General features: G+C 35.2%; 1 protein-coding gene across 2 annotated transcripts in view; it reads right to left on the bottom strand.

Annotated features, from left to right (window-relative positions):
• The window catches only part of LOC145686173 (lipase member H-like), a 65,414-nt gene that overhangs the window by 21,491 nt on the left and 22,912 nt on the right, over positions 1–21,011 (bottom strand). For both annotated transcript variants that reach the window (XM_081759192.1, XM_081759193.1), the window contains exons 2-3: positions 12,475–12,580; positions 660–808 (exon numbers count right to left, since the gene is read on the bottom strand). In XM_081759192.1, coding sequence (XP_081615318.1) covers positions 660–808; positions 12,475–12,580 — 255 coding nt within the window. The remainder of the gene's footprint in view (positions 1–659; positions 809–12,474; positions 12,581–21,011) is intronic.

Raw genomic sequence — 21,011 nt, 5'->3', positions numbered from 1 at the left:
AAAATAAATAAAAAATAAAAAATGAGCGGCTAGGCAGGACAAGGCATGTCACATTTTCAAAATCATCTAAACTGAAAAAGAAAATTCAATTTTCTCATGCAATTCAATAAAACGACATACACGAAACAAGCTCCTTCTGCCATATGCTAGTACATCTCCGAAATTAAACTACCCATATATTGTTCTATGGTTCGATCACAACCCATTTCACCGTAAGTTCATTTACCACTATGTTCGGCCGAGTCGTTCAATGTTGGTGAAAACAGTAATGAGACGATTTGCAGCAAATGAGAGAGAAGATTATCGTCAGTAATACAAATCATCTCCCTTGAGATTTAGTAATAATGGGAATTACGCAGAGTTGTTCTGACGCGTGATTAGTGCTATACTAAAGAGTTCGACTAACATATGTTTTCCACAATAGTCAGGCCTTTAGTATGACGCTAATCATACGTCAAAACGACTCTGCATAAGGCGGAATATGTTTTGTGTTTTGCTTTACAAGATGTATCATACTGGAACATTTATTAAGCTCACACTAATGATCTTCATATTTATTCAATCTTTTTTTTTTTTTTAACATTGTTTATTAAGCTGTGTACATAAATTATACCTATTTCTTTCGTAGAGCCGAAAAACCTCACTCGAAGTTTACTTACCGTCTTTAAGGTCCTGTATTGAAATTCCTTGAAGACCTTCTGCGAATCCATGAATCACGATCTTGATAGGAAGATTTTGGTCAAAGAAAGACGATGTTATGGAGTCACTGTCACTTATATTCAATATCTGACCCGAACCGATATTTTGCCTGAAACAGTAACAAAATAGGAAAACTGTTTAATTAACAATTCAAAAATTGTCAAGAAATGCTAGGATCATTAAAGTTAGTCCACATGATACTCAGAGAAGACATTAGAAGTTCATACTCTGAAAACGAGTAAAGTCAATATAACAAAAAATATGAAGTTAACACTGGTGCGGGTAACTGTACAATAAAATGTGTTTAGCGCAATATATGAATTGTTATCACCTGGTGTGATACTAGAGCTCATAAGCATATTTTCTTATGTTTTTGGTAAACATTACTATAAAGTTAAAATTTAAGTAGTTCCTTGAGCAACATACATCACTCTCAACAAAAACGTGGACCTGATGGTATCAGCTTCAACTTATTCCTGAAATTCTACCAATGTAGCTGCTTTCCTAAGTAAACTTATAGTTGTATTGAACTTCACAAAATCTAGACGTTCATGTGGAGCAGTAGGTCGGTCAATTTGTTGACTCTCAATGTGTGATGTGGATTATCATTAGAAGAACTAATTGGACCATCTGTTTGGAGGCATTACCACTAACCAGGGGATATATAGAGATCACACACCCATTGCCAGCGTTGGATTTTCGACTAGGCAAAGAAGCAAAGATATAGGGTCGCACGTCTCAAAGGAGCCCAAAAGAGAAAAATCAACATTTGGAACATTTTTTTCTAAATTATTATTTCAGATGTTCTACGTTTAGTATAGTTAATACCGAAAGTAATTCCCCCGTTACTGCTATAACTAGGGATGCGCACGAGTCGAGTCGAGTCGAGATTTAAGCCTGTCTCGACTCGTCTCGACTCGTGTCTCGACTCGAAAATATGTTTCTGTCTTGACTCGAGTCTCGACTCGACAGTCTCTGTCTCGACTCGACTCGAATTCGAGTCGAGACGTCTCGAAATTCGAGTCGAGACAAAATATACGAGTTAAAATATACACACACATCAGCCAGACCATTATGACTACCTACCTAATTGTCAGTATGGCGACCTTTGGCACGGATAACAACGGCGACACGTCTTGGCATGAACGGAATGATCCTTGGTAGGTCGCTGGAGAGAGTTGACACCACATATGCACACACAGGTCACCTATTTCCCGTAAATTCCGGGGAGGGGGGTGATGCGCCATGACGTCACGTTCAATCACATCCCAGATGTGTTCGATTGGGTTCAGATCCGGCAAGTTGGGGGGGGGGGGCAGCACATCACTTGGAACTAGCTCCTGCGTTCCTCGAACCACTCCATCACAGTCCTGGCATTGTGACATGGTGCATTATCTTGTCGAAAAATGCCACTACCGTTTGGAAACATGGTCGTCATGAAGGGGTGTGCGTAGTCTGCAAGCAGTGTGCGATACGCCTCGGCCGTTATGTTGCCTTGGTCGAGCTCCACTAGATACATGGATGCTCATGTGATTGTTCCCCAGATAATAATTAAGCCGCAGCCAGCTTGTCTCCGTCCCGCAATACAGGTGTCAAGGAACTGTTCCGTTGGAGTAGGACGGATTCGCACACTCCCATCGTCATGATGAAGAAGATATTGGGATTTATCAGACAATGCAACGCTCTGTTACTGTTCCAAGGTCCAGTGGTGATGGTCACGTGTTCAATTCGGTCGTAGTTGCCGATGTCATGGTGTTAACATTCGAACATGAATGGGTCGTCGGCTGCGGAGGCCCATTGCTAGGAGTGTTCGGTGCACTGTGTGTTCAGATTAGTGTTGTGAAGGCCTGGGAAAAAAACGAAAATTTTGGGTTAAAAAACAACACTTTTTTACGGTCTTCCCGAGCTTGGAAAAAACGGAAAATTTGGGTAAAATTGAAATTTTCGAATATTTTATTATATTATGCTTTCAAAATTAAAACTATTTTGTATTTACTGGTTTAGAGTTAAGATAATTGAGTACTTATGTTTCTTGTATTAGAATAGGGAAATTTTGTGCACAACTCAATCAAACACTTCAAAGTTAGCACCGTGATAGAATGGAGTTATGGCTATAAAAGAAACTAAAATATAATCCTAGTTAGCTTAATTAGTATAGACGCATTAAAATTATCTTGAGCAATCTTATGAAGTTCCCCCTTGATGGCAGGGAAGTGTTAAAATAACGGGGCAAGAATCATTTTAGTTAATATGTTAAATCAAACATATATTTTATAGAGATATCTTCCTTGTTCTATGTAAAATTTCCGGAAATTGAATCCATTAAAAAAATCATTTGTTCGGAAATATTGACAAAAACAAGAAAATATAGTTTAAAAACTATTTCTTGGCCTCATTCTAGTAATCTTCCTTGCTGTAACATGTCTGCAGCATATACAGTAGGAAGTCGAAAATCCGAACTAATTAGGACCCCAGGTAGTTCGAATTTTCAAATTGTTCGGATTTTCGAAAATGACCAAGTAAATGCCACTTAGGCTTACATATACTGTACGGTATGTTCTTCTATCGATACAGTGGTTATTCAGTACGAACAATAACTACAATACCGTACGTAAGGCTACTTACATTTAACCCTTTGGGGATCTTATGGTACAATTTGTACCATAAAGGGTGTTTCATGGTACATTGCGTTATAACTCTCCTATTTGAGCTTTTTCGTCCGGTCTTTTTTTGTTTGTTTTTTTTTTGTTTTGTTTTGTTTTTCAAGTCCAGAGGCATTGTAGAAGACATTACGTATGGTTTCACACCTTCCTGCGTCGAGACATAGGAGGTGATGATGTCATAAGAATAAAATTTATATTTTCGTGTAATACCTTTTGGGGGGGGTTATGTAAAGTATTTTTGGCGGGCTTATTTTTGCACGTAGACGATTGAAATTTTTCACAAACATGCAGTCCACCGAGTAGTATTTACCTGATTTTTTTTTTCAGATTTCTGCGTTAAAACAGAGGGGGATCCAGAGGGCCGAAAAGTTGAAAAAAGGGATATTTTTACCAAAAAATCCCGTTTTTCCTCATTTTCCCGCCTTAGATACATGATGGAGACAAGTGAATGGTACCGCCTGAAAGGCAGTTCTATTCTGAAGAGAATGATGTGCGACACATGGCCCTAGGGTAATTAGGGAAGTGTCAGGGAAGTTTTTATCAAAATATACTTCTGTATAGGGGAATTTTAGACATTTTCGGTATTATTTTTTGCGGGCTTATTTTTGCACCTAGAAGATTGAAATTGTGCACATACATTCACTCTACCGAGTAGTATTTACCAGATTTTTTTTCATATTTCTGCGTTAAAACAGGGGGGTACAGAGAGGCTAAACGTTAAAAAAGGGAAATTTTTACCAAAAACTCCCTTTCACGGGATTTTCCCGCCTTACATACATGATGGGGGCAAGTGAATGGTACCGCCTGAAAGGCAGTTCTATTCTGAAGAGAATGATGGACGATACATGACCCTAGGGTAATTAGGGATGTCTCAGGGAATGTTTAAAAATTTCCCTCTGTATACGGGAATATGGGACATTGTCGGTGTATATATATATATATATATATATATATATATATATATATATATATATATATATATATATATATATATATATAATATTTTTTTTTTTGGCGGGCTTACTTTTGCACCTGGAAAATTGGAATTGTGCATAAACATTCAGCCCACCGAGTAGTATTTACAAAAATTTTATTTTCAGATCTCTGCGTTCGGATTATCGACGTCCTACTGTATATACAAGGTATTTCGCTAACGGAAAAATACTTAAAGCAACAGGTTTTAATTCTACTTATTAGTTTTCTGATTTCTGGTAAAATCCCTCTTTATTCTTTGTATATTTTTGGAATAACTCAAAAAGAGATATGAAATTATTTACACATACACACATATACCGCACACATGAGAAATCTGAGCAGCGAGAAATATATTAAAGGATTGAGTATGTGAAACTTCCGTTCGTTATTATTACAGACTAGCAGAATACCCGTTCTTCGCACGGGGAGAATAGGTTTCATTTTGAACACAAAGGGCACCAAAACTGTCACCAACGGACTTACGGAGCCCCAAAACTATGAATTCGACATTAACATCCGTAATTTTCAATTATCTTTATATGTCACCATCCCCCCTTAGAGTACTAATGGGACTGAATTTCGATTTAAACGGCCGAAAGTGTCACTGTTCATTTCAGCGACCCCGAAAACTATGGATTCGACACTAATATCTGTCATTTTCTCCTCTCCCCTTCCCTCAAGTTGCACTTTAAAGTGAAATGATAAAATCCATCCCGAACCTCATCTATGTTGAAAATTTTATCAAAGTCGGTAAAATTTTCAAAAATTTTGAACCCATTAATAAAAAAATAATAATTTGTTCGGAAATATTAGCAAAAGCAAAAAATATAATTTAAAAACTATTTCTTCGTCTGATGCTAGTAACACAAAATTTGGAATCGACCAATGAAAACGGTACGTTTCTAGCACTTGTGGGTTTAAGATCTCATTGCCGAAAGCACTGGAGACAAACATACAAACTTTTCTATGGGGACAATCATATACGCATAAATCTAGTAATTTAATAGATAGATATTAACTGGAATAGTTTGATTTTCGAGTGCTATTTTTTAATATTCGCAATATTGAAATTTTTTGAACTTATATTTTTCACGCGTTTGAAAAAAATAACCTCATACAAACATTTTTTTTTATTTTTTCAATTTTTCTGGAAAGAAATGGAAAAAACGTTTTTTTACCAACAGGTTCAAAATTTCCGAAAATTTTACAACACTAGTTCAGAAACACTTGTACTTGGCCCAGTATTAAACACTGATATTAGTTCCGACGCAGTTCGCTGCTGTCCTGCTTTACCAGTCTGCCCAGCCTACAACGTCCGACATATGTAATGAGGTGGGGGCGCCCAACACCTCGACGTTTAGAGTCGTTTCCCCTTGGTTTCGACACTTGTTGAAGACACTCACCACAGCACTCCTCGAACACCTAAGTCTTGCAGTTTCCGAAATTCTTGTGCCGAGTGTTTCTGAGTGAATACTTTCTTCAAAATAATATTAAAAATTATAGAAAGATTTTCGAGACATTCGAGTCGAGTCAAGATTTTTACGAGCTGTCTCGACTTGAAAATTGGAGTCGAGAAATACGTTTGTCTCGACTCGTCTCGAATTTTACAAAGTGTGTCTCGACTCGAATCTCGACTCGAGATTCGAGACATGTCTCGACTCGTGCGCATCCCTAGCTATAACTCCACTAGGTCGGATCCAATACTTTTTGCCAGTATCACAAATACCTAGACAGATGCAACCCTCCTGACACCTTACATTTTAAACAGAAGACTGTTGGTACAGCTGTAGAGCAGTTACCACGAGAAATGTCTCCAACTTAAGATTAATCTCTATTGTTTGGAACGTCTTGTTCAAGAGTGTCATATATAAATGGCATAATTCGTTGTGTGTGTGTGTGTGATGTATTATTTCTTATGAATTAGAAAATGGTTAAAATTAACTGAAAATATTAAATCTGGAACAATTGAAGGAAACAAGTTTGTAAATCCTTGTTTCCATTCATGGACCTAATCAAATTCCAAGTTAATCACCTAATTCAAATATCACTTACCTTCTCCACAGGAGATCTGGTATATCACACTGAGTATAGACTGAAATTGAAGCAAGTAAAAAATTTCGAATCTTCGAAGATTCAAACATGGACCATTTGGGTAGAAATCCAATCCGATAACCACTTCCTTACGATTACCTACTTAATATTGCACAAAAACTGTTAGGTAGTTGAAAACCTTTCATATAAGACTAGGCAAGATACTAAAGCGTCTATGAAGAAACAATCATTAGTTGTGTTACTCATCATTTCCTTCTTCAACTCAGAAACAGATTAAATAGACTTTTCTCAATGAGGGAAATGTCTCGAAATGTCTCTCGATTTGAGGTTCAGATTTTAATATTGAATTGTATCAAAATCTTTCAGTTTTACATCCCACGATTATGCCAGTTAGGCTAAAGAAGACGGTGATCATGAAAAATGAATGCAATGGTGGAATGAATAAAGTGGGAGGAAACGGGAGAACCCCGAGAAAACCCACAAACACGGTGTTTGTCCACCACAAAGCTTACTTGGCGCGAGCTGGGATCAAACCAGGGACCTCATGCACCAGTGATGAACGATCTACCACTGAGCCACAGTGACCCCCTCTTGAATTGTATGGAGACATGCAGAAATATTAGTTATATTTCGAGATATTTTAAAGTAAAACATACTTAGCAAATTATGTTCAATGTAACTATTAGTTTAATTTGCCAACTTTACATGAAAGACTTGTAGCGTAGTGGTATCGAACGAACTTGCCAAGAGACAGACCCGGGTTCTAGTCCCATCGTGTTATTTAATTTTCTCTTACAAATTTTATTAATTAGGCAACTGTCATCGTAATTCTAGTATCCTTTATTATTAATATTTTTAACGGTAATTCCAACTCCAACGTTTCACGGATTCAAACTGGTTTATGTTAATTATTGTAACGTAAAATGTGACGTACGAATACTACGTTTATACATTGCAGAAGATTTAACTCCCAATTATTCGCAGCAAACTCAGTCGTGTCTGACTATAAACAAAACCTATCATGAAGGAGAAAAGCACTTTACAGAAAAGTCAGAATAATCTTCAAGGGGACGCGGCAGAAGTGCACCCTATATAAATAGACCCTATATCTTTTTGTTAGGGCTATATTTTCTGAGACTATAGAAAGCTTTATATATACAGGAATAGTATAGAAAAAGAAATAAATTATGGTTCTTAGTAGAAAGTAATACAATATTGCCAAGCCTGCATGCACTTTTTTTAAAAAAAAAAATTCAAATGGCATTTTGTTATGTTATTACGTATACAAGAGAACTGTAAGAGAACTGGTGAACAAAAATATACATGAGTCATTGTATTTCAAATCAACCAATGATGAAAAATTCATGTCTCAGATTTTGATAATTTTTTCGTACAATGAAAGACATATTTGCAAATAGTTATTTCCCAAAATAAAACTTTTCCAGCCCTTATTGTTAATTAGTAATTAGGCTAATTACGCAATTAGCTTCAAGGACATGACTCAAAAACAGCTGATTTTGCATTTCATTGTTTATTTCAATAACCATAAGAGCTATGAAGCTAAAAATTTGCATCCCCATGTAATTTTGCCTGTAGATTTTAAATCTGCAAATTAATGAATATCCTTTAGGTGTAGAGTTATAGCAGCATATATGGTCCCAAGTTCAGGCCCTGGAGTGGTGGAAGTTGTATATGTGTGAAATTAGAGTACAAGGTTAAGAAATACCTATATTTCGTGTGAACCAAATTTTGTTTTTGGTATTTGAACTAAGGTTTCCAAAAAATATGAATGTGTCTTTTGCTTCATAACGAATAATGAAGTAATGATATATGATACTGTATAACTCTTATTACAACTATTCCACACAGTAGTCTACAATTATAGCGAAATGTAACAGTTGACTTATCTACTAACCATCAACAATATATCAATATATCAATGTACAATATATCGATGTTAACTGAAAGTCTTAAATAACTGGTTAATTTTATTAACAGCCTCATGTGATACACTATGTGATCTTCAACTACCTGTGATAGAAATGTGATCTCTTGCGTCAATAAGAATGTGATCGGCTGGCACCCATACGGCATCGTCGGTTCAGGCCAGTGAAAAGTGGAATCGGGCCCTACAGAGTCTAAGAACTGATAGTCCTCATATTATCCTAGTCCTGTTGTGTTATAGTCCTGATATTCCTCAGAATATTCCAGCATCATCCCAATTCACCATTTGTAACCATAGACACATGCTACAAATTTTCCTGGATCCAAGACTTTTGCTTCTGATGTCTCCTGTTTGTATTGTTTATCTACCCAAACTCCATGTAGGTGTTCCATTGGTGTACAGGAAATTAGTCCAATTTTTAAACATATTCCATCATGATTATTTCTTGTTCCAGGTAATTTTCACCTATTTTTTTTAGTCGTACGATGCTGCTGAACATCTTCAGTTGATACAAAAAAATACCTAATATATGTGATATTGTCCACAGCCAATTTATAAAACTGATGTGCATTTAATATTTGGTTCGCAGCTGTCTTTTGTAAACTCGCATACGTTAAAGTTTTATTTTGGCCCTTAGATTCAAAAACCCAAGACCAAATTTGGATCATACGAAATATAGGTATTTCTTAACCTTGTGCTAAAATTTCACACATGTACAACTTTCACCATATGCTCATTCCGGAGACTGAACTTGGGATCATAAATGCTGCTATAACTCTACACCTAAAAGATATTCATTAATTCGCAGATTTAAAATCTACAGACAAAATTACATGGGGATGCAAATTTTTAGTTTCATAGTTCTTATGGTTATTGAAATAAACAATGAAACACAAAATCAGATATTTTTGAGTCGTGACCTTGAAGCTAATTGCGTAATTAATTACTAATTAACAATAAGGGCTGGAAAAGTTTAATTTTGGAAAATAACTATTCTCAAACATGTCTTTCAATATACAAGAAATTAATAAAATCTGAGACCATGAATTTTCACCGTTGCTTGACTTGAAATAGAATGCCTCATGTGTTAATACGCAACATGTTGCAAACTTGAGAGTTATTTCAGGAAGTTTACTGATACAATTTTTGAAGCAGGGTTTGCAAATAATGATTTCTGTCAAAAATAATTCAAAAGAGGGTTATATTGGCATCAAGTACAGAAAAATGTACTGACTTATCAGTGTTATGATAATATAACATCATCTTTCAATAATTTTGTGAACAATGTTACGAATGGAAAAGTTTCCAAAATACTACAACACACTTCCTCTGTTAAAATGTTTCAAGCATACAAATCACAGAATATAACAGCGAATTAAAACAATCATCAAAGAATCAGCCTGGAAAGAGAGGGTGAGATGAAAATAATTAAAACGAACTGTTTTTAGCAATTTCCGGCGAAGCTGGGTTGTTAGCGTACAGAATTCCCACGCAGCAGATTAGGATTTGAATTTTGCTCACACCAATATTTTTTACGTTTGCTTTTGCCATTCGGGAACAATGTTGGTGAATAGTAGAACACTTAATATTTATGTGAGATAACATCAAACAGTAACATCAAACAGCGTCAAAGTAATGGATTTGCTATCTTGTTGGGTATGATTTGCTACTATGTCCGCCTTATTCACCAGATGTAACTCCATCCTAATTAAACATTTCTCCGAAGTTGATGAAATAGTTTGATAGACTTCGATTTTCTTCAGACGAGCAGTTTAATAGATCAGTTGAAGAGTATTTTGCAAAGCTAGAGGAATCTGATTTACACGATAGAATAAAGTACCGTACTGTAGAGCATTGTTGAATGAAGTGTACCAGTGTCAGTACAGGCCAATTTCCAACATGTAAATCAATGTTATGTACAGTATTTCTGGAACTTTTCAAATATTTCTCGTAGGGGTGTGTGTCAGATGAAGTAGTGTGACCCATGAGATGAGACGAGAAATAAGATTTCCTCGTCTTGTTCTCGTGAATTTCGTAGAAGTAATCTTGCCTCGACTCAAATTTTAGAAAGCTTTTCTATTCTCATTTCTAAAGTTAATTTACAAAATTTATGCCATGATTTTTTTTTGCTTCATTTTGTCTAGAAGTTATCAGAGTTATTCTGCTTATGAGAGGTCCACAAAAGCTGTAATATAACAATACTTAAACCATATTTAATATTGGAGTATATTGTGTAAAGATAAAGTGATCGAACATTTATCAATCATTTAAAGATAATAGATTTTTTATGCTATGAATCATGTAATACTAAAACAATGTTTGAGATCTAAAAATTGGGTAAATTAGTGTTGCTCGCGAAAGTTGAGAAAGGGCGTATCAAGTTGCAATGATGTGAACAGACTTTGGGGGAGATGCCTGAAATTCAGTTCAAATGTAGAAGAGACTATGTAGATTCTATATTCCAAAAATAAATTGTCCAAAAATGGATGGAACATAGTCAGGAAAAACACGAATCATTAACATTATTGTTAATGGAAAAATCAATGAAAAACAAATAATTCCTCCACTTATCTCAAAAACCAAAAGAGGGAGATGGCTGAAATTCAGCTTAAATATAGAACAGGCTATGTAGATTCTACATTCAAAAACGAATTGACCAAAAATAAATGGAACATAGTAAAAAATCACGAAACATGAAAAATTAAAGTCAATGACAAATCAATGAAAAAATCAAATCGTCTACATTTCTCAAAAACTATAATAAGGAGGTGGCTAATTGAAAGCTTATTGCAAAGGCATAATAAAGAGCTTAAAATGATGTAAAGCACGTAAGGTAAATATGATAAAACCTTATCAAAAGTCAAGTTGTTTGAATAAAAATAATAACAAAGTACATGCATATATTTCTTATTACCCATAGGGCACCCCATGCGAAGGTTACGTGCATGAAATATCTCACATCTAGATTTAGAATCTCCAGACTCGAGATAGCATGCAACGTGACTTTTGACCTGATCATGTGACAGTCTGGTCCTTATGGCAAACCAGATAGGCTCTTTCTCGTCTCATGTCGAATTAAAAAAAATATATTTTTCGTCTACTTTTCGAGACGAGAATCGAGACGATACTAGGTGTAGGCAATGATAAACAACTGAAAGTTATTAATAAATATTTAAAAGTTCTTTAGTTTAATTTCATGACTTATTCTCACTTACAGATATACCCAATTTTCAACGAACTTAAAAAGTTCGTCACTAAATTCTCTATGTTTGTGTGTCTGTCTGTTATTGGCGACTTTTTTAATTTTGAACTCTGCATTCGATAAAACATCAAAAACTATCTGAGAAAGTGATTACATTTTTCGCGTCACTCTTATAGTTCCCGAGATATTGGCCTAAAAATAGCCGATTTCCAGAGATTTAAGGATCCATATCTCAGGAACAATAATAGTAACCGGTGGCCACTATCCAATTGTCCATTGGTTTGGCCAGAGGCGACCAATTAATATCGGTACCAAACTATTTACCTTCCTCTTAGGTATTGATTAACACCAATATCTTCTCTCTATGACTTACCGTTCCCGTGATATTGGCCAAAAATAATTTTGAATTCGGTAGATTTAAGGAAACATATCTCGGGTACCGTAAGTTACAGAGAGATCATATTGGTGTTGATCAATACCTAACCTAAGAGGATGTTGAACATTTTGGTTTCAAATAGTAACCGGTGGCTACTGATCAACTGGCTACTGGCCAACTGGCCACTGTTCCCCAGATATTGACCCAAAAAGTTAGAATTTCGGGAGATTTAAGGAACCATATCTAGGGAACTGTAAGTCAAGAAGAGATGATATTTTGTGAATTTTCGCGAGAAACAGAACATGGTGCAGACAAGCAAATTTACTTCTACATGTAGGAACAATCACAGTTATCCTTCCCGCTCCATCTCTCCATTCTTTTTAAGTTCGTTCTGGCAATGCTCTTGGAAAATTCTCAACTAGTTATATTATGCTACACATTTAAATACAATTAATATGGGATAGAAAAATAGCATCATTCATGTATTTGAGTCAATCCGTAGTTAACTATAAAGTATATTAATATGAAATTAATATATTCTCTTTTACCTGACGATACTCACTTGGTAAACAAATAGAACTTGATTTCCTGCAGAGGATCATCAATGTCTAATACCACATTTGATGGATCAGATACGTCTGGAAACTTGTCATATGAATATAAACCTACTAGTAAAAAAAAAAATCAATCAAAAACAATGTCCTAAAATAACTATAAATATATAATAGTTACTTAGTAGTTATCCCAATACGAAAAAAATAAAGGGTACGAATACACCGTACTAAACTTTCTTGCTCTAGTTATCACTGGAACATTTTATGGGCAGTGGTGAAGCGAAATCCCACAAGTAGGGTAGGCCTGATAAACTAATCACACAAATAAAATTTAATGTATCATAAAATGTTTTAAATTATAATCAGAATTCTATTTCCCTTTTTCAGTTAAACAAAACCCATCAAATCTATTTATTTTAAAGAACTTTCTTAGCTGTATTTCTAACACAGTTTAGAGTTAAATTTACGTTCATGTAGAGATGCAAAAAAGCCGTCTTTTTTGAATCGATGGTTTTTTTCACATAAAAAGCCGGCTTTTTGGGAAAAAACGAGAATTTTGGAAATTTTGGCTTTTTTCATTTTCATGATTTTTCTATCTAAATAGGTTTCTTATAGTATATTCTATACTTAGATAAGAATTCCATGACCTAAATGCCATATTTCGCTCTAAAATTCACCATCAAGATGGATGGAGCACATGTTTTACGAATTAAAGCTAACATGAAAAAGGTAGTATTTGAGGGCAATTTTAGAGGCTATTTAACTTTATTTTAACTTTTGAGTTATCGATATTTTTTCTTCTCGATATCATTTCAGTTTGTCGTCTGTTTCATTTCTAAGAGCTTAGTACTCTAGCTTCTAACGCAGAAGTTAAACTTACGTTTTTCTATATATCCGTCAAAGCGTACGTTTTTCAATATATCCGTCTAACCGTACTTCCACATTTCTGTTATACTGTAGCTGTGCAACGATTTAGCAATAATTTTCCGGATACAACCTTGAATACTAATTTATACAAATAATCAGTAGCGGATTTAGAAACGTACTTTGGGACGGGTTTCTCTGATTGTTTCATTTTCTAAAATCTCCTAATTTTATTTGGGAGGAGCTTGAAGTTTATGAGTACAGGCATAACTAATACTGTATTTCGTTTCGTTTATATATTTAGCGATAATCTTCCTGATACAACCTTGAAGATCATTTTATACTGAGAATCAGTGGCGGATTTAGAAAAGTATTTTGGGAGGGGTTTTTCTTACTAATGTTTAGTTTTTCTAAACATTCGTAATTTTTATTTGACGGCAGCTTAAAGTTTATGAGTAAAGGCATAACTAATAGATATTTCGTTTGTTTTAGACATTCCGTAATTTTGGGGAACAGGCTTCAGTCCGAAAGACCGCCCCCCCCCCTAACCCTCGCAAAACCGTCACTGCTGGTAATTAGTAATAATAACGATTTAAAAACAATAAGAAATGAAGTCAGCCAACTCACAGTACACGCACTATTTCTACTTCACAGATGGAATGAAAAAATACTTTGTCAGAATGGTCGAATGCTGGGTTGAATTCCGGACTTCTCGATAGAAGCGCGAAAGCTCATGTCAATCATGTTTGTTGTGCAGTTGTATTTATCTTAACTTAAATATATTCCGTAGTCCTTTTTTTTTTTGTGTGTGTGTGTGTTGGTGGGGTGGGGAGAGTGCCATAATGATATGAAGGGTGTGAGCCAAGAACATGGTAACTAACAAATTTTCAATTGCTGAGTTACGCAGCATCAGATAGGCAGCAACGCATACCGCTTCGTTTAATCCCTCATGTATAGACTTATGTGAAAAATCAGCTTTCCGACTTTCAAAATGGATTGTGCAGCAGAAAATTTCTAATTTCTTAAAATAGTAAAATTATGGGTTACCATGTTCTTATCTCACACCCTTAATGTTCAATCCCTCTTGTTAAAAATACAGAAAACTTGAGGACTGAATAAACCGTGATGCTGCTTAGAATTTCAACTGTAGAATTTCAAGAATATACAAAACCAAAAGCTCTAGGTGTGCAGCCTTTAAGTGTATCATATAAATCTAAGTATTTTTCTTATGTTTTATTTTAATTTTATTTTGTTCCAAAAAGAGGGTATGGAATATTTTGAAGTAAAAATACTACATAGAATTTTGCTACTTATTTGAGTATTTTTTTAAAAGAAGTATTTACTTTTAGGGTTGGCTGGTTTACACCAGCTGTTTTTCTTCTTTTTTAAAAATAAACAACTGGTTTAAACCGAAAAAAATAAAAGGTACGAAAAATGCGAATCGTGTGAACTTCATGGTGACGTTTCCATAAATCAAACCATCTGCATTAGTTTTATTTCCTTTTCACCTTTTAATCAAGGTGTCCCATGTTCAATTCTCGGTCGAACCACAACCCTTCTTTCATGCGTAAACAAACTAGCTGTTCGGATGTCACTTTAAGCGAAAGTCTTCTCCTTGATAACCTCGGTATTACGTAAGGATGTTAAGCCTGAACATACGAAACGAAACTAAATTGTATATTTCTGCATGCCTGAATGCCTGTTGTTTTATAAAGAAGCCAAGGTTGCTTAAATATACTGATATAAATTGACAAAATTTATCGATTGCCTACGTAGCTTCCAACATTAGCTTGGATTGTACTTTCAATGATATGTACGCACTAAATTTGTAATTTAATACCTCAGTTTTAGCGTACTGATTATGATACGTTGACCTTTAAATTTTACATGCAAAGCAATAACAGGATTTTTTCCGTTATTGTTTTACATTTAGAGTAATGACGGGATTTTCCCGATGGCTAGGGCGGGAGTTTCTCAATTTAAGAAATTTAGTGACCGGACTTCTTTAAGCTTATGTGACCTCTTCCAGCATAACCCCGTTGTTGCATAATAACACCAAGGCGAAACAAACTTATTTCTGTCAATATGTAATATAAATACATAAAGCAAAATATCTAAACCCAAAAAAAAACTGGTTTAAACCAAAAAAGCCTAGTTTAAACTCCCCCCAAAAAACGGGTTTTTGGCATTTTCAAAAACAACCATAGCTCTTGCCAACCCTGCTTACTTTTGTATGTAGGAGGTTTAAAAATATCTTATTATATACATTGGTTAATCCTTTGGAATTCATAATGTAAATATGTTGAGAAGTAAAACTGTTTGAAATATCTTGTACTGCTACACTTTATGGACTGCTTGTAGTTGTTGGCTGATGATATGCCAGATCACAAAGTGAGTACTTTCATCAGCTGCAAGCATCGGACTGTAGATTGCAGATACGTTGCACCACGCAGGAAAGCCACACCAGGAGGAGAAACATTGTAACATATCAGAAATATTTGTGGTTGCAGTTATATTAAAGATGGAAAATAAAATAGTTAAAGCAACTTACGATACAAATAGATCACTCTCTATTAGCCCCATTAGGTTCAGGTCGATAACAGTTTCTGATTCTACATACGATTAAATACAGGTAAGACGCTAAAGATATATTTAAGGGATGCGTGACGTACAACTCATATTTACATTCGTCATCAGCCATCAAGTGCCTAAGGAGAATCATCATTTTACGTATACAATACACTTAATTATCATAGCTTGTTTCATATTTTTATTCATTGGTCCACTTCATCAAATATTTATATATATTTTAATTAATCATCATCATCGCAGGATATATCATAAATGATCTCCTCTAACAACATGAAGCCCATCAAACATGAAATTACATTAATGGATCAAGTCAACGCATTATACAGAAGAATTAGCACCTGAGAATCACTGTAATGGACCTGTTTGATCCATTACAGCATTTTGTGTGATTTTGTCTGTGTGCGCCCATTTTCCTTATATTAACCAAATTTAAATGTTATTAATTATTGTTAACGTTGAATTGATTCATTATATCAATCTAATCTCCAAAGTAAAAGATGACATGAAATTTATCTGCACCATTGAAATGTTGGCAAAATTGATAGTGAAATTAATGCCTATTTTTATTCTTTTTCTTTGCATGACAATTGAAGTCTGATCGTTTTATGTTAAAAAAGAAAGAATAGTTTTGGCATATAGAGTTTTGATATGTGTAAAATGGGTGATTGAAATGTATGATACATACGTTTACTTATAAATCGTTAATTTTATGTATTTTGTTTCTGGACGTACTGTAGTAATATAAATAATGTCCAGCTAAATCTAAACGTCCGGAATCCATAAGGATTCCGTGAATGGAGTATATTCCTTTCTCTTAATTTTACATTTGGTGTATATCATATCAGGAATTGCTGTTTAATTTTGTATTATATATTTCAATTTAGATTTTGGAGAGAAGATGATAATTAAAATGCAAAATCACTAAAAAAGCAGATTCGGAGGGTGGAAACCTTTCCCCCTCATAATATATTAGCCACTCAGAATGAAAGATCTATAATTATAGCATTTACCTATCAACAAAATTCTCAGTACAGTTTGGCATTTTCTGTTACAATCAACGTTTTGGTAATTGATTCATATACAAAGAAAATTAGGATCATGACTGAACTGACGTAGTTTATGGCATACTTTATTAGAGTAATCATTATGATTTATGTGGCTTCACAGGTATATAATGGATAAAATAGCAGCAATTGTAGTATGAAATATTTCTGATTTCTTCTGTAGACGCCGTACTTGTGATTTCCTCTGTGTTGACATCTTAGCGTTCCTGGCTAATTCAAATATATTCAGTATATAATTAGTAATCTCGTGTTACATCGATGTATGCATAGATGTGTATGTGTTGTATAAAGTAGAGTGAGAAATATAAATGGTATGGAATTTATAAAGTATTGAATAAATAATAATTACGAATATAGAAAATGAATGATGAATATAGTAAATGAATAATTAAATAAAATAATAAGAAAAATAAAAACTGCGTAAATAATGACGAAACGATAATATTAATAGCAATGCTTACGTCTGAATGATTACACGGTTGATCCAGTCTAATGCCAGGCATCTAAATGAGGAAACGAGTAACATAAAAATGCGCTTATAACATCTGAAGTATTACAAGTGAAGTCCGAAACTGAAGACATCACTATTATTACCAGTCTATTAATGCGATTGTCCACTATTATGTGTGCCATTGTGACGTTATCACTAAATTTTGCAAGTACTACGAATATTGATGAATGTTGTTGTGATGCTATTGTCAAATGCTATTTACTTACCAAAATTTAGTAAAAGACGTCATGTTATTTATCTTTTGACCTATTGATTTTCTTTGTTCCATGCTAAATGTAAAATTTCGTCATATGATTTTAATCTATCAATAATATAATATCACAGTGAAGTTTGTTGTCAAGATTATTTCGAAATTATTAATTTTGTGTTTAGAGTGTAGTACTGCGTTCGCAGAATGTGCCAACGATAATATATAAGTATGTATGGTCTAATCGAAATTCAAGTTCACGTGAGACATTTATCCCCGCAGCAACGAATTTGGATTGTTTCTTTTTTTTTAATTTTCCGTAGCGATTGCTGCGGTGGCGACTAAGAACACTGGGCCAAATTAGATTAGTTTCACCTTAAGTCCACGCTATGGACAGGTAAACTGGAAGAAAATGAAATGTCAACGTTGCGCGAACAACACAAAATTTAGTTTTAGTACAAAATGGCGATATCCAGCCAGGATGAAGTTGAAGCCAATTGTGAACGGATACTTCGAATTACTTTAGGGTGTCAAGTTGTAGTTCTGCCATTTTGTTTAAAGGAAACCGAATAGTAAAATGGAGATAAAACAGTAATAATTAGCTGCAATACGTTAAACTTAAGAGGTAATTAGCAGAATTTCAAAATTTTATAGAAATTGTATTTATTAGAATACTGGTTCACACGTACCTGACTGTTTGGAAATATGGAAAACATAATGTACACGAAGAAGAAGACATCCTGTAAATATGAAATTTCGAAGAAACAACATGGCTGACGGAGGTAATATGATCGCGTGAATTTGAATATATTATCTAAATATACTGTATAAAGAATAAAATATGGCACGAATTTTGTGTTATTCTGTTAATTGTTTAACATAACTTGTTTAATTGTGAAGAGTGGTAAATGTGGGGTGACGAACAGTACGCGTACTTGAGTGGGAAGAATGTAAGATGGCTGTGTCCGAAATGTGAAGAGAAAGATTTTTCAAGCCCAAGTGACACTCAGACCGTGACAGAAGATGAAGAAGGAGAAGTGTATGTCGACATTGAAGATGGAGACGAAAACAAATTGAACAAAGTGCCTGAAACTCCGAAACAGGTGACGGGAACAGAACCTAGGCAGATGATGGAAGTAGATCCTGATGACGAAAAACAAGTGGAAGAAGCAGTTGAAGCTGGAGATGAGACAGATCGACGGAAATCTGAAGAGGATATTAGTATATTAATGGAAAGTGTGACAAATGAAGGAACCCAAAGTGAGATCGATGGAAATATTAACATTGAAAATAAGAATGACGAATTGACAGATGTAAGTGGAAATCTTGAAATAGCAAGTAGTAATAGTAACCACCAGGAACAACAAATGGCTGGTATCAGTGGGGGAATATCAAATGATATGATCCAGATACTCGTAAACCAAATAGCTCAATTACAATTAAACACGAATAAAACCATGGACAACGTTAATAAGAACATTGACAACGTGAACAAGGGCATGGACAAAATTTCCAACGATATGACGACACTAGCAAATAACATGACTCGGGAAATGGAAACGCTAAGAGCAGAAGTGAAGAGGGACGTAAAATCGGTTACAGATAGATTGGACAAAGAGATTGAAGAACTGAAGTCGAAGGAAGCTCAAACTGAGAGAAGACTGGAAACTATGGGAGATGCCGTGGAATACTTAATGAAAACTCAGAATGAAACTCAGATTACTATAGGAATAATTAAAAGTGAACAAGAGGAAAGTAGGAATGAGATAAAGAAGGATCGGAACCGAGTGAACAAACTAGAAGAAAATTTAGGCAACGCATAGAAAAACTGGAAAAAGAAGTAGTCAGTCTTCGAACGAATAATGGAACGATGGATTCCACAATATCCGAAGAAAGATTGGCAACTGAAATACCAGTTGTACCAACTGTTTTAAGTTCGTCGACAATATGTAGTACCACTCTAACAACAATTAATAGTAATCCGAGGAATGCGACTACGGTCACAACGACAGGATTCCCTATGTCGAAGGAACATGTATTGGAAATGGAAAAGAGACCTAGTTCATTTAATGTGTATAACAATGCTTATGATCAATTCGGTCCAAGTAGAGAAAACATTAGTCTTGATGTCACTCCACGAGAACCGTTGTGCATGCGGCATAACCAGCGATGTGAATGCTCACCAACTGTAGGGTTTACCACTCAACATATAAATCCGAGATCCGACAATGAAGGAAGTAACATCAAACCTCGAGACTTGAAGGATTTTCCAAAATTCAGTGGAAAACTTAACGGAACGGGAAAAGCATTTTTGGATGAATTAACTCAAACGATAGAACTCTTTAATTTAACCGAAAAGGGTAAACTTGTTATCGCGCAACGATGTCTGCTCAAGGGTGCTGGAGCGTGGTTTAGGAATATTCAGCCCGAACTTAAAACATATGACGACTTTGTGCGCAGTTTTCAACGACAATACTTGTCACCAAGGTTAGAGAGGGCGCAAAAGCGCCAACTTCAATATGTGAAGTATGACAAGTTTAAACACGGAAATCTATCTGATTTTGCTTGGGATTTAGTGGACATGTACCAAGAAATTGCTAGTAACTTTGATCAAGATGAACTGATTGACTTAATTCTGAATAGTATACCTCCTGAAGATGCTAAAATTTTACGTGCTACGCCGAGTAAGAACGTAGATGATCTTTTGCTGCGCCTGGCTGATATTCAGGACTACAGTCAAAATTCGGTTTTAAACAATGTTGACGCGAAAAATAATCGGAGAGTCTTTTATAGAGCCCCTCGTGTGAACTATGTGAAGAGAATGAAAACAGACTCAGCTTCCCAGACAGACGTCGAAGTGAATCAACAAGTTGCAACGCCTTTAGCGTCAACGAATATGATCACGGCACCGAAAAATGATCGTTTTTCTGGACAGAACTATCACCCAGGATTCCAGGAAAGACGATGGGGATTCCGAAACAGACGATCATTACCACCTTGGTCTCGCAAGCGTGCGTACTCTTACCAACCACAATGGAACCTAACTGCAGTACCTACCAATACAGCGGTAGAACCTCCAATCAACAGAGAGAGTGCTGGGACCGAACCGCCGCCTGGTAATCAGACTCCGGTTCCAGATCAACGACCTGAATCGGGAAACTGAGGCCGCAGCCTACGGACGCAGAGGTAGGAGGCTGCGAAACCATGAATTCCCCTGTCCCAGTTGTGGAGACGTTAGAGAATACTAGTACACATGACGTGTTTCATTACTTTGGTAATTTTATTTTTAAAGAAGACCCCAATTTATTTAATTTTGAAGAACTAAAA

The sequence above is a fragment of the Thermobia domestica genome, chromosome 5, assembly GCF_964235325.1.
Source record: "Thermobia domestica chromosome 5, izTheDome1.hap1.1, whole genome shotgun sequence".
In the NCBI taxonomy this organism is placed as follows: Eukaryota; Metazoa; Arthropoda; class Insecta; order Zygentoma; family Lepismatidae; genus Thermobia; species Thermobia domestica.
Note: the sequence above shows the minus strand (reverse complement) of the source record. Positions and strands in the feature narration are given on the sequence as shown.